This window comes from Balaenoptera acutorostrata, chromosome 1 (genome assembly GCF_949987535.1).
Source record: "Balaenoptera acutorostrata chromosome 1, mBalAcu1.1, whole genome shotgun sequence".
In the NCBI taxonomy this organism is placed as follows: domain Eukaryota; kingdom Metazoa; phylum Chordata; class Mammalia; order Artiodactyla; family Balaenopteridae; genus Balaenoptera; species Balaenoptera acutorostrata.
In genome coordinates this window covers 106148443-106163711 of record NC_080064.1, presented here as the reverse complement: position 1 = coordinate 106163711, position 15269 = coordinate 106148443, and the positions used below count along the sequence as shown (strand labels likewise).

The 15269-nt window shown below is 40.4% G+C and overlaps 1 protein-coding gene across 3 annotated transcripts in view; it reads left to right on the top strand.

The window, feature by feature from the left end:
- Positions 1–5146, top strand: part of WARS2 (tryptophanyl tRNA synthetase 2, mitochondrial) — an 87415-nt gene extending 82269 nt beyond the window's left edge. For 2 of the 3 annotated variants that reach the window (XM_007169308.3, XM_057527862.1), the window contains 2 exons: positions 1337–1455; positions 3028–5146. In XM_007169308.3, the coding sequence (XP_007169370.2) occupies positions 1337–1455; positions 3028–3476 (568 nt within the window). In that variant the 3' untranslated portion in view covers positions 3477–5146. The remainder of the gene's footprint in view (positions 1–1336; positions 1456–3027) is intronic. The other variant, XM_057527864.1, reaches the window with a different exon arrangement.
- The last annotated feature ends 10123 nt before the right edge of the window (positions 5147–15269 follow it).

The following is a 15269-nucleotide window of genomic DNA, read 5'->3' as shown; positions in this document are numbered from 1 at the left end:
TTCACAAGGAAAATAATATCTCTTCCAGTTTTTCAAGGACCACTAATTAACCACGAGGCTAGGAGGTTCTCTCTGTAACAAAGTACCATAGTTTTCTAGCAGTTTTTCTTTTCTGTGGTTGTTTTGAAAAGTTGTTATTGTTCTACTCATATGTACAATTGTCATTTAAATATTCAAGTTTACTTTAAGGCTGCTGTTTTCACAGGCAGAATATTAAACTTCCTTGATCAAGATACTACAGCACTTTATTAGCTATACTATCAAATGTCAACTCCCAGCCAAACATTAAATACTTAAAATCACCTGTCTCCTTCACCAGTAATATTTCAGTATAACATTTTCCCCATCAAGACTTCTCTATAATGGTTAATTCTTCCCTTGTTTGATGTACCTCCTCATGATCCAACACTGCAAACTTTATATATGGGACTAAACTAATTATAAATGAAGTCCTTATAGTTGATAATTTTCATTTTACATCTTCATTTTTTAATAAAATAAAATATTGCAGCTAAAATCAAGGTCTCCTTTGTTCCTTTCCCCAGACCCATTCTCTTTCCTTCTTTAGAGGCAGCTATGATCATGAATTTGTAGAGGAGCTTCCAGTATGTTTTTATACTTATGTATGCATCTATAAACAATATATAATATTGTCATACGTACTTTTAAGATAAATGTTCATGTACTCTACACGTCTTCTGTGACTTGCTTTTTTTCATTCAACATTGTTTTTGACATCCATCAACATTGTACTAATAGATTTTGTTCATTTAAGTTCCCTTTAGTATATTAATTGTTCTGTGATTACAATTTACTTGAAAACGAAAGAGCATATTCCAAAAAGATCTTGAGTTACTCGCTGTGTGACAGGGAAGGAAAACTCTTGCCCAAAGAGCTTTCTGCCATCTTTGATTTGAAGAGTGGGGTGGAGTGTCTTTCAAGTGTGAGTTCAAGCTCTGAAGTAAAAAGCATCTGGTCAAAGCTAGGATAAAATGTGCTAACTGGGTGAGGGAAAGAGGAGTGGTTTAAAATACAATTATGCTCGGAACATATGCTATATAAGATACCATTCCTCCCTCCCAGCAAGATCCTGTCACCCTGGTGTTGAAGGCTGTATTCTTCTGCTATGGAAGAAACAGAACTAGAGTAGACAAATGTCTCCTTGGCATTTGTCTGATACACAGATAAAGACTTGGGTCTCAACATTCCCTCTGTAGCTGGTGAACATTTGTTGAACATCAGCAGTGAAATAGGCTTGGGAAATGCAGCTGCTTGCAATATCATTTTAGTATAAGCAGGAGCCTTGCTGAGTTTCTCTGTCTGTCTTTTATTAAAGGTCCACACACGTTCCTGTTGGGGAGGATCAAGTCCAGCACATGGAGCTAGTTCAGGATCTAGCACAGGGGTTTAACAAGAAGTACGGGGAGTTCTTCCCAGTGCCCAAGTCCATTCTGAGTAAGTAACAAACATAAGATTTTTAAATCAGGATGCATTTTGAAGAGAGGATTGGATAACGGACTGAGAAGCTTGGAACTTTCTTGGGACTAAACTTGGCTTCATCGTGAACAGATTTCAGGATTTATAATGAGAATCCCATCTTTTTCTGTAATGTAGGACTAGTAGACCTCACTGGATTATTGACTAAAATAACCAAAAGTTTGAAAAGTATGGGAGAGACTAGAAACTACAAATAATCATTTTCATTATAGAGTATCATATACATATATATGTGTGTATGTATATATATAAACATATCTCATTTGGTAGAGCAGGTATCTTTCCCTATTTCATGGATGAGTAAACTAAGGGTTGGCAAGCCTGACTTTGTATCCAAGTCGCGTATCTAGCTGGTGGCAAAGCTGGGCCCTACATTGAGCTCTTCTGGTTCCAAAGCCAGCTGACCTTGCCTTCTCTATTCGCAGTAGAACAAAAGTCATAAAAGTGAGAACTGCTGGATCATAATCTAGATAAAACAAGAGGGCATTGATCATCCTCTCACTTTGCCTTCTTAAATACACAACTGAGATAGAATGTACAATCTACCTACTGAATCCAAAACCTCATCTGCTTGCAAGGCTATGCTAGCCTGGAATCTTCTCGAGGAAAAAAGTTGTAAATCTCTATCAACATTTTGGTAGCAGTGTAAACTTGTGGCAGGGGCAGAGATCACTGAACCTAAGCTCTGCCCATCTTTATTAAGGTGACTGCATTTTAAAGAGTATAACATGTGCCTAGTGTCAATTTAGAAGCATAAGGTGGATATAAATTACTAAGTTATTCCAACAGTTCACACAAATAAATTCAGGGCACCCCATGCATTGAAATCAACCTTCTTTGAGCAACGAGGACTATTTTAATGCTTTGGCTAATTGTTATTTTACCTATTTCAACTTTATATGTTTCTGTAATAGCCATAAATTAGGCAATTATTAATAACACAGGTTTTATGAAGCACAGCTTAACATCTTGATTCTATCAGAGCAATAAACAAGTCACTTCTCTCACTCTTGTGTGTGTGTGTGTGTGTGTGTGTGTGTTGGTAATTACTTATATAATCATGGGTAAAGAAATGGAAAGATGCCACAGGTTGTGAAAACTGGCATGGGGGTAGGAAGGGCAGTGGTTGTGGGCAGGGGGTGATTAGCCAATAAGGAAGAGCAGAGAAGAAGGAAATAGACAATACTTTTTTTAACAGGTATGCACAGCAAAAACAGTATGATTGATACAATTTCATTTGTGTAAGATTATATGTTTTTATGTGTATACATGCATTAACAGATGCATGAAAATATGATCAACAAAATATTAACATTTTATTACACATTTCAGACACCTTTACTTTCATGCTTATAGAAATTGCTAATTTATTACAATGAGTATAATCAGATAAAAATAATAAAGTTATTTGGTGTTCTTGGCACTTTTTAAGATCTAGACACTGACATTCCTATTGGTGTTTTATTGTTTTGCTTTGGTTTTTTGTTTGATTTTTGTTTCTGGTACGTGTGTGTTGGTGTTTTTACCTAGCACCAATGAAGAAAGTAAAATCCCTGCGTGATCCGTCTGCCAAAATGTCAAAATCAGACCCTGATAAACTGGCCACTGTCAGAATAACAGACAGCCCGGAGGAGATAGTGCAGAAGTTCCGCAAGGCTGTGACGGACTTCACCTCGGAGGTCACCTACGAGCCAGCCAGCCGAGGGGGCGTGTCCAACCTGGTGGCCATCCACGCGGCAGTGACAGGGCTCCCTGTGGAGGAGGTGGTCTGCCGCAGTGCTGGCATCAACACCGCTCGCTACAAGCTGGTGGTGGCAGATGCTGTGATTGAGAAATTTGCTCCAATTAAGAGTGAAATTGAAAAGCTGAAGAGGAACAAGGACCACTTAGAGAAGGTTTTACAAGTTGGGTCAGCAAAAGCCAAAGAATTAGCATATCCCGTGTGGCAGGAGGTGAAGAAATTGGTGGGGTTTCTATAGGAAGTTTCAATGAGTCACAAAAAGTCTATCTTGTGGTCCACGCACTCCTATTAAGGCAGCTTTCCTCACAAGTGAACAATTATAGTTTGGGGACACAATTTGGTATACCTGATCGTTGGCTTCATTTGATGAATAATGATGTGTAGCCTTCAAATAGAGCAATGTTCTAAATCCCATCAGCGAAATTCTGTGGGAAAAAAAAAAAGAGCAAACAAAGAAGGCATAGCTATCTGAATGCTCAATTATGTGAGGCACACTCGGCCTTATTTATTCACACAAATGTGATTGAGGTAAGTAGTAATCTGGCAAGTGGTTGTTTCATTTTTGTCTCTCTCTGAAGTCCTTACTGTCACAGGTGCTCACTTTATCTATCCCACCCCTTTTAAAAAGTAATATGTAGAAGTCTTAGGCTTATAATGCTTGGGATGCCATTTGAACCAATTTGTGTTCAGATCTCATAAAAATAAGTTGATGATTATTATTCATTTGTCACTGAGATGGTACCTGCTTTATTGTATTTAATCTGCTTATTTCCCAAGAGACCACACTGACTATTCTAGCAAGTATTATTTGGGTTTTTTGTTTGTTTTTTAAATTCAGAGATACATGGTATGACCTTCCGAGAAGGTTGCATTATTTCAGCTTGATTTATTTATTGTACAAAAGCCCGAGTCCATGCATTATGTTCTTAATAAGTACTTCCTTGCATTTGTCTCTCAGTTTAATATCACCAACCCACTGTGAAATCTATAGGAGAGGAATTGCCGTTTTACACCTGAGGAACATGAGGCTCAGAGAGTACAATTAGCTTGTACAGTATCTCTCCGTGAGCAAGAAGCAATTCCAAGATCAAAACCTTTACTCCTTATTCCTAAGAATAGTGCTTTTTTCATCAGCACAGAAGTCAGAGAGAAGGCACAGAAGTCAGCATGTTTGAGACTCCAAGCATTCTTGTTTTGAAAGTGAGTCCTGGAAATATAAGACCTGAACTACTGATACTATTTATATCAGCAAGTCAACCAATAGCTGCCAGTTTTAAACCTGGATTCAGCCAACCTTGGTCACATTTGTTACTCAGAATCCCCAAGGCAGGTCCCAAGTTCTGTCTCCTATGCTTATTTCAGAGACACTTCAAAGTATATTCTGCCCGACTGCAAGAGTAGTTGACCTGACAAGTCAGATTTTCCCAGTGAGCGGGAGCTTCTCATCTTACCTTTACCTCAGTCTAAGTAGCAACAAGGCACTCTAAAAACTACCTTCTCTGCACATCCCTTTCCACACCTGAAGGTGGAAATGATAATTGTGACTCAGCACACCAGGGCCTGATTGATTTTGTAACAGAAATTACTTGTAAGTTTTTTGCCAATTGTCACCATTTATATGTGAGTGACGAGCATGTTGGGCAAAGAATTTTTACTCGTTTCCTAAGAGAAGAAAGTAGAGTGGTCCTTTTATCAGAACAGATGTAAATACACCTAACACTGCATCCCAGAATCCAAATTAAAAGACCTTTTTTGGATCTTTTCTTGGAATGGGTTATCTAGAGAGGGCTCTAAGGAGCCTCTTTGGCATATTTTCTGCAAGCCTCTTTTTTTTTGTTTGGTTGGTTTTTTCCTTTCAAAGAAACCCTAGTATGAATACTGGAAAATGACTAAATTAAAGGTGGATCTATCAAACTGTCCGTGTGTTTTTTTTTACCCCCTTGCCACACCTTTCATCCAAAGAACTAAAGGCACCATGGAAAGAATCTCAGAGGAGGAAAACTAGATGACTTGTGGTAACTTCTAAGGAGCAAATCCCTGTACAGAAGAGGTTGGGCTTGTGAGAATCCTGTTGTTGTATGAAAGTGACCTGAGGACTCAGCAAGTCTAATATCCAAGTCCATAATGATTGAGAGAGGTGTCCCTTGATCTCAGGAAGTTGATAAAAGAGCCAAGGCTAGAACCTAGATTTGTTTTTACACCCCTTCCACTTGCCATTTACGGGACTCAGCACAATCTTTTTATCGAGATGAAAAATTGGAGAGAAATCCAACTTGTGGCTTACCTTCTAGGTGATTTTAATTGTTTTTTTCTGTATGTTTTGTGGAGAGTTGAAATGAAAAACACTTAGATGGTGGTAATAATGCTCAGGTAACTTGGTGCTCTGTAGCTCCACCTACTGACAAACCATACTTCAAACCCACCTTGACAGACTGTCACTCAAAATACAGTGGAGGTATCTTGCCTTTTGTAGGTGCCTCACAAACATCTATCAAAATAATGTCAGAACATGGACTACAGAGTCCTAATGAAGTATGGATTTTTTTTAAGAAACCTTCTTGATGCAGACCATAAAACTGCTAATCATAAAACAATAACTAACACCTGAGTCCTCACTATGTCTCAGGCACCATTACTCAATGTCTTATAACAGTGTTTTTCAAAGTGTGGTCTCCAGACCAGCAACATGAGCGTCACCTGGGAACTCATTAAGGATGCAAATTCTCTGGCTCTACCCCAGACCTACTGAAGCAAAACTTTGCAGATGAACCCAGCAATCCATTTTAGCAGCCGTCCAGGTAATTCTAATGCATGCTAGATTTAAAGAACCACTGCTTTTATATATATTCTCTCATTTAGTCCTCATAACACAATAAAGGGAAACTATTATTAATCTCATGTTATTAAGGATGAAACCCAGGCTGAGGGGGTGGTGAGTAATTTGCCTAAGATAGTTCAGCTTCCAAGAGCTAGAGTCAGGTCACCTGATCCAGAGTCCCACTAGGCCACAGTGGCTCCTGCACAATATCTTCTGCTGTATGTGGGGTAATGTGCTCTGAAGCTGCACTGTCCAATATGGTATGTGTCCATTTAAATTTGAATTAATTAAAACTAAATTAAAAACTCATTTCCTCAGCAGCACTTTCAAGTGCCCAGTGGCCTCAATGGCTATTGACTAGCGTATTGGACAGTACAGATGAGAGTACTTCGATCATCACACATGTCTCTTGGACACTGCTGCTTTAAGGCATTCAGCTTATTGATTTTGCTTATAATAGGGCAAGCACATACAGTTGAGGACTCTCCCTGGAGAATTCTTCAACTGGAGAATTCATGAAGGTAGTAAAAGGATTAGCTGAGAATGACAGACCTTATAGTTTCCCAAACTTAGTATCTATAGTTTCTTAGATAATAAGAGCACGTATTACATACTTGCTATATGCTGGGTACTTTGTGTGTTTATATGCGAGATCTCATTTACTATTTATATCATAAGGTAGAAACTATCAGTCCTATTTTTTTCAAAGAAGTAAAGAAAGACTCAGTAACTTGCCTAAAGCCACACGTTATTATTAGTCTGTAGTTTCTCCTAGCTAGGAACCCAGTGGTACCTCTTAACTGTAAGTGTGCCCAAGGAAATTGTGTGCCCCTTCTTGACTAGTCTAGATTCTCTTCCTCTCCTGCATGTCCCATTGTCTTAGCCCTCACATCTCCCTCCCTGCCTTCTGTCTTCCTTCAGTGCTCTTATAATTATTCCCCCAAAGGTCTTGGTTTGTGCACACAGCACAGTGTTTAGGCTGCTTTCTCCCAGGCTTTGTTTCCTGCGGTTCGCTCTGTCCAGCGCCGTGTGCCTGTGTTACCAGGTAATGGGACTGTGCCGTGGGGTAGCGCTTGGTCTCCTTCTCTTTAACATGATGACTGTGTCTGTTCTCATCGACTCTGTGTTTTCCCTGTGTGACCAACATTCCCTTTTCACTCTGTCAGCTGGAGGGGCCTTTTGAAATGTTTTTGGCTGGGAAGAGTCAATTCCTCTCTGAAATTGAGCTGAAAACAGATTGCCTATTGCTAGCACGTAACATTTTCAAACACCCCCCTAGACAGACAAGCTGGAGGCTTCACCGTTAATCATTTAAGCCCTCATATGTTAACTTTCAACAGTTCTGTTATATTGGCTAGGCTGGGATTATCTTATTTCTCTAGGAAGGAAACTGGGGCTCAGAGCATTAGTGACTTATCCTCAGATATGTAATTCAGCATTATGACAAAAGTTTATGTAGGGCCTGCTTTGTGAAAAGCACAGGGGAAATGCAATATGCCTATAACTTAGAGGAGAACACACAGAGATACTAGCTAGCACATGTTGGTTGAGCACAGGAATGAGCAATCAACTAAGATGTTTAGGGAAGGAATAAGACAGATATAGGATAGGAGAAAGGGCTTTCCAATCAGAAACTAGGACACAGAAACATGAAATTTGCATTTAGGGAAAAGCAAATCCATACAGTATGTGAGCAAATTGAGAATGGAAAAATATTAGATTGAACCATATGAAACTGTCAATATTTGATTATTACTTTTTTACCAGCAAAGCTGGCAGTTCCATGTGGATCCACCTGATATGTCCAATGAACAAGCATTTTGTGGAGTGCCTGTTTTGCAGGCACCATCTAAACACCAAGAATTAGAAATGAGACACAGTCCCCACCCTCAGAATCCTCCCTGTCTGTGTGGAGATGAACATGGAAAGCCAGTGAGAGGTAGAATAGCAACTAGAACCAAAGTCTTCTGAGTCTTGTACCTCCCCGGAATACATCAACTCAGGCATTCACCCTTAATTATTTGAAATATGGCTTCTAAATGTTGCACTCAGTGGCTCTCGAATAGAATATTTAGTATTGGGTATAACCATGTTGGCTCTGTGGAATGCAACTCGTTTTTTTAAATGTCCCTTCCCCACTCCTACCCACATACACACGGTAAAACAGGATGACAGTCATCATTTTCTAGAAGTGTTTCTGAAAAGCAGATGATGACGTGACTTTATATGACTCTATAATAAAGTAATCTACTTTTACCTAGTCACTGTCTTACTCATCATATCCACCTTAATCCCTTTTTCAGACAAGATGTTCAGATACAAAGTCTTCCTGGGAAGAAAGCCATGTCCCATATCCTATCTGTGAGCACAGGATGAAGAAACACGTGTGCCTGGCATTTACCACCACATCTCCCTGCACTAGCCTGGCCCACAGGGAAGCTCACTGACAGAAATTGTTAGTTCAAACACATAGTTTGAGGATCAGTAGGAATAAGTAGGAATAAGGGTGAAATATTTCCCTGAGTGCTTGATCTGAGAAGAAGCCAGGCCTGTTCAAGGACCAGAGAGAGGAAGGCCCTCATTTCTCCACTCTACCCCCACCTTCTGAGTTAGATCCTGCTCTTGGAATGCTTTCTGTTTGTTTATTCCTGTGGCTATCAGAATTACCTTGTCATTTTTGTTCATGGCTATATCTCCTTTGTCTATCTAGTACATTGGCAACAAATAAATGCTCGATAAATAGTTGAATGATTAAAAAAACAACAACATAGTTTGTCCAGAGAGTTGCTTGAGTTTTCAGCAGCCTCCACCACAAAAAGGAGCTCCTGTGATAATTTCTTTTTAAAAAACTGTGTGGCTTGTCCAGATATGACCATGGGAGCCAGATCTGGGGAGAGAAGTGTTCCCACCATGAACCAGCCAGCCAGTGAGTAAGAACGGCGTTATTCCTACACTAGAAGGGAAGGTGAGTACTCTTGGGAATTCAAGGCCAGAAATTGCTTTCTGATGGATTCCTCTCCTGAGATTAACAAATAGTGGAATTTCTGAGCTTGGTGTCTCCTCAATGATTATTATATTACATTGTTTTCATGCCTGCCTTTTCTACTCACTATTTTCTAGTCATCTTTAAAACCCCTGCAAGCTCAGTACGAAGACAAAGAATGCCCTGGTGACTCGTGTGCACCACATCATGCAGAATGGGCATGTGCTTTTGCTCTGGGGCGTCTCTTCCCCACTCCCCACATCTAAATGGATGCCCAACCTAGCTACTGCTGCTGCTTCTCTTACCTATTGTTTCTACTTATTTTCTAGAGAAACAAATAAACAAGACACCTTTCAACTTTGGCATTCTTCTAGCTCAGTGCTTCACAACTCCCACCCCTGCTGTTTCAAGATCTTCCCTGATGCCTGTGTAGGTTTCATTTCTCTTCAAGTCTCCCTTCATGTCTCACACCACGACAGCCAACATAAGCTACCTCCACTGGTTCATGTTGTGTCTGGGCATCTGTGTATTCCTTCTTGTTTCCTTCCCACTGTTCTGCAATAACTACCACTGTGTACATCACTCCTACCCACTCTCAGCCCCACTCTCCTTTCTGCACCAGCCACTATCATGACTTCAATGCCATTCTCACACCTTCCAGAATTTCATATTCATCAAACCACCTGTTCCTCCATATTCCTCCTTTGAGGAAAGAACATTATGGTGTCCCTTTGATGTACTGGCATATTGACGTGTCAAGGTAAATGGAAGAGTTGTTGCCTTTTGATTCATCTTAATTTCGAAGTAACAACCTCTGTATTAAGCATAAATGCTTCTCCACCCCACCCCGTCCCACCACCCCTCCCAGAAAACAGTATGTGCAGATACACAAAGAACTCTTATTGTATTTATGGTTCAGATTTTTGTCACTTTATATGTGGATTTGCCATAAAGTTGTGGCAGAGACTGCTAACTATGCCCCAGTATCCAATCTCTGCTTCTTCCCTTTTGGAATGGAACTCTCACCCTTAATCTTAGTAGAGCACATAGTCTCAGGTAGAAACTACATTTCCCAGCCCATCCTGCAGGAAGATATAAATTTGTTCTAGCCAGTGGTATGTGAGCAAAAGTGATGTGTGCAATTTCCAAGTCACATCTTTTTTAAAGGATATTGCTTCCCCCTCTCACTTCCTGGAACGGCACGTTAGACCCATTGATGAGAGCAGCAAGAGAAAGATGGGGAGGGTCAAACCCCAGCTTGGGTCCCTGAACTTGGCAAGCAGCGCTGCCTTTCTGTCCTGGATTGCCCACCTACCTCAGGACTGTTATGTGAGAAATAAACTTTTATCATATTTAAGCCACTTTAACTTGAGATCTCTTTGTAATAGTGCCTTAGCTATTATCCCAAAAATACGCTCATTCTTACTGGCCTGTTTGTCTAATGTCTTCCTCCGACTGGATTACTTCAATTCAACCAGCATTTTGTGCGAGCCTCCTGTGTGGTGAGGTGGTGGTTTCCAAAGTATGGCTCCTAGACCAGCAGGGTCGTCCTCACCTGGGAACTTGTTAAATATGTGGACTTGTTAGATAGCCCACAGACTCCATTCCAGGTTTGCTGAATGAGAAACTCTGGGGGTAAGACTCAGCAATCGGTTGTAACAAGCCCTCCAGGTGACCTGGATGCACACTAATGTTTGAGAACCACTGTACTGGGGGGATAAAAAAGGAATAAAACCCGGCCTCAGTCAAGGAGTTTACATTGGAGTGAAAGGGGTGCAAATAGATAATCAGCCATAAAAACATGATTATTGTCTTGACTTTCTGCTATTTCCTGTCTGCTCATCTTTTTCATCAGATTAACTCAAGATAATTTAACTCAGATGATTTTTTTGTTTATATATGTGAATTGTTTATAGACAGCCTAAACATTTAGGTCATTTGGGTCTATGCAAATCCTAAAAGGGAAAATAACTGAAGTTACACTTGTAGATAAGTGTAGATAAGTTACTCTGTAGAGTAAACAGAGAATTGGTCATCAATATTAGAAGCAATGAGAATCTCCTGAAGGCAAGAGAGACATAAGAAAAGGGAGTTATTTTACACCGTGGGTAGTAAAATTACGCTACTTATTACCCTAGAAAGGGTTATATGGCCTAGAAGTAAAAACAGTTGAGTGTGGATTAAATTTATGAGTGAGAAAGTCATAAAATTACATTAAGCACAGGTTAGGAATGTTTAAATTATTTCTGAAGGTATCAGACGTCAATGTCATAAAAGGAAACCACCGTGTTTGCTGTCACCACTCTTATCATCCTATCATCAGTGTCCAGAACTCTAGACTAGACCAGACTAGGCCATTGGGGTATTGGTGGTGGGCTGGAAAGGCGAATGCCTGAGAGTAAGGACTCCTGTACTTAGCGTGTTTTGTATAAAACCTGTACACACTTCAGATCTGATGGGTGATAGAGGTGGAAGAAATAAGGGAGACAATTGATGTAGTTCATAAAAGAATTTGTTATGATTTCAGATGAAGGCCAGTTTGACATTATTCTTATTAATAAGGGACAATCCATGGGAATTCCCTGGCAGGCCAGTGGTTAGGACTCAGAGCTCTCACTGCCGAGGGCCTGGGTTCTATCCCTGGTTGGGGACCTAAGATCCCACAAGACCAAGCCACGCAGCCAAAAGCAAAAAGGGAGGGGGGACAATCCAGATAAATCTGTAGATAATCCAAAAGCTAAATGAAGTATTATTACCACTATACACAGCAAACTGATCTTATGTTTTTGGTGCAGGAGCTAAACACTCTGGATAATGCACTGATATTGAAGGAGTGTTAGCACATCCCCACACTAGCCAATCTTGGGACTCAGAAACTCTAGACTCTTTGTGATAATGAAGAGGTGGCAGTTAGCATTGCCCAGCTTCCCCAAAGTTATGTGAATCTTTAGAATAAAGGGTTTAATTTCCCCACCCACTATTAGGAACACAACATCATTTGCTGCTAGAAATTATGTTAGCCCTGGCTTATATGTTTTCAAAATCTTGCAGTGTCTTTCAACGACCATCCAGTTTGGTAAAATACAACCATTTTATTTCCTTCATTTCCTCCTTTTTCCCTTTAAGGATGTTTCATCCATCTTCTTCCCCAAATACTGTCAGTCAGGATTTCTATTCCAAATAATTTGGAGTCAAAAGCATTCAGCAGTGTGAAGGCAACTGAGCTTTTTACTGCATTTTTATAGAGAGTATATTGAACTGCATGGGGCAGGCTAGAGAGGGGCTTCTCTGTGAGGCTCCAGCATGCCCCACCGGTGCAGCCCAGCAAGGACTCATGTTACAAGAATGACGTCACAGTAATCTGCTTATATTGGCTGACCAGACCCACCAGACCCCTGTGTACTGCCAGGCAGATTAACTCCTTCTTCATCCAGAAGAGAGAGTTTATGTGACCCCAGAAGTCTCTTTTTTCTCGTGAGTTTTCAGTCTTTTCCAAATTTAACATACGAAGAAGTGTTTGATAAACTATAACCATATTTCATCTTCACAAACCTGTATCAAGCATAAGAACTGTTATCCCCATTTTACAAATAAGTTTTCCCTGTGTACTTTGGCACCCCCAGTCTATTTATTGCACTTGAAGTTTGTGCCATAAATTACTATTATTTTTATCTTATATGTACTTGTTTGTAAGTGCCTTTGAGTGCACACCATTGCAAAAATATTGGGGTTTTTTTTTTATTATTGTTTTTGTCTTGTAAACTACTCATAGTCTGGAGCACAGTACTGGGCACAGAGTAGATGCTAAATAAATGCTTATTGATTGAAAACAACCCTGGGAAGAGAGAGGGAGTTTAGGGGCTGCCAAATTCAATGGCTCCATGAGACAGAGAACTAAGTAAATTCATTAACTAATTTAACAAATATTTTTTCCTTACTTACTATGTCCCAGGCACTGCCCTAGACACTGAGGGTACAGTGGTGGATAAAATTGACAAAAATCCCTGCCCTCTCTGAGTTGACATTGTAGCAGAGAGAGACAGACAATGAACCAACAAGGAAAGTAGATGGTAGGTCATAAGGTGATGAGTGCTATGTAGAAATATAAAGAAAGTGGGGGTAGAGTGTGTTATGGATTGAACTGTGTCTTTTCCCCCACCCCCTGAAATTCATAGGTTGAAGCCCTAGCCCCCAGCACCTAAGAATGTGAGTTTATTGGGAGATAGGGCCTTTAAAGAGGTAATTAAGTTAAAATGAGGCTGTTAGAGTGAGTCCTAATCCAATCTGACTGATGTCTTTATAGGAAGAAGAGATTAGGACATGTAAAAAAAATCAGGGATGCTCACACACAGAGAAAAGACCATGTGAGGACTGTGCAGGGGGAAGGTGTCCATCGGCAGGCCAAGGAGAGAGGCCTCAGAAGAAACCAAACCCGCCAACACCTTGATCTTGGACTTCCAGCCTCCACACTATGAGAAAATTAATTTTGGTTGTTTAACAGTCTGTGATATCTTGTTATGACAGCCCCAGCGAACTAATATGGAACACTTCTTTTAAACAGGATTGTAAAGGATGGTTTTGCTGGACTTAAATTTAGGCAGAAAACTGAATGAGGTGAGGAAGACAGCAATGTAACATCTGGGGAAAATCAGTGCAGACAGAGGGAACATCAAACCCAAAAGCCTTGATGCAGGAGCCTGCTTGACTTGTTAAAGGATAGCAAGGAGACCTGTGTGTCTCCTTGATAGGGGATAGGGGTAGGTGAGGTCGGAACTGTAGCACGGTCAAGGCCTCACAGGCCATTGTAAGGATCTCGGCTTTTACTTTAGGGCAATGGAATTGGGAAGCCATTGCAGGTTTAAGTTATAAAAGTTTCACGTTGGCTACTATGTTAGGAAACAGACTATAGGGGTCAGAGACGGAAGTGGGGAGACCAGTTAGGAGGGTATTTTAATCATCCCTATAAGAGGGAAGGCTTGGAGTAGGGTAATAGCAATCGAAGTTGTAAGACATGGTCAAATTTGTGAAATTTGTGAAAGTAGAGCTAACAGGATTTGCTGATAGATTGGTTGTGATATTTGAGAGAGAGAAAAAAGTCAAGGGTAACTTTGAGATTTTTGACCTAAGAAGTTAGAAGGATGGAGTCCCTGGTTACTGAGATGGGACGGACTGTAGGAGGAGCAAATTTGGAAGGATCAGGAATTTTGTTTTGGACACGTGGAGATGTTTAGTGGGCAGTTAGATATTTAAAACTAGAGGTCAGGGAGAGGTCCAGGCAAGAGATATTAATTTGGGAGTCTTCAGTGTACAGATAGCATTTAAAGCCAAAAGTCTTGATGAAATCTCTAAACAAGTAAGTGTGGACAGAGAAAAGGGGAGGTCAAAGGACTGACCCTGTTTCAAGGTAGAAGGAAATGAGAAAATAAGCAGCAATGGGACTGAGAAAGAAAGACCAGTATGATAGAAGGAAAACTAGGAGAGAGTGTTGCCTTGGAAGACAAGTGAAAGAGATGTTTTCTGGAAAAGGACTAATCTGTGTCAAGTAAGGTAAGGACTGAAAAAACACCATTAGATTTAACAATTTGGGGGTCACTGGTGACCTTGATCAAAGCAGTTTGTGTGGATGGTGAGGTCAAAGTTGAATAGGTTTAAGAGGAAATGGCAAAAGAGAAATGAGAGATGGTGATCTTGACAGCCCTTGCAAGCAGTGATGCTGTAACAGGAAAAGGGAAATGGAACAGTATGATATTGATACGGATTCAGGAGAAAATTTTGTTACTTTTTAATTGGAGGGGGAATAATGGCATGTGTGTATGTTGTTGAGAATGATCCAGTAAAGAAGGAAAATTTGATGATACAGGAGTGAGTGAGAACAATTACTGAAGTCCTTGAGCGAGAAGGGATGGGATCCAGAGCACATGTGACCAGGTTGGAATTAGACGGGAGAACAGAGAAGAGAAGGAATATCTGGATGCAGATGAAGGTGGATTTTACATGTGGTAGAAAAGCAAGTAGAAGGTCTCTTCATTGCTTCTATTTTCTTAGTGTAAAAGGAATCAAGGTCTGCAACAGAAAATTAGGATGAAGGAGGACATCTTGGAGGTTTGAGGAGAGAGAAGGGGGAGGTGTAAAATAGTCACATAGGCAAAAGGAAAGGGAATGGACCAGAGAAACGTAATAGAATTGCCAGGCCATATTTAAGGGCTCTCTTGAGACTAGGGAACATGAAT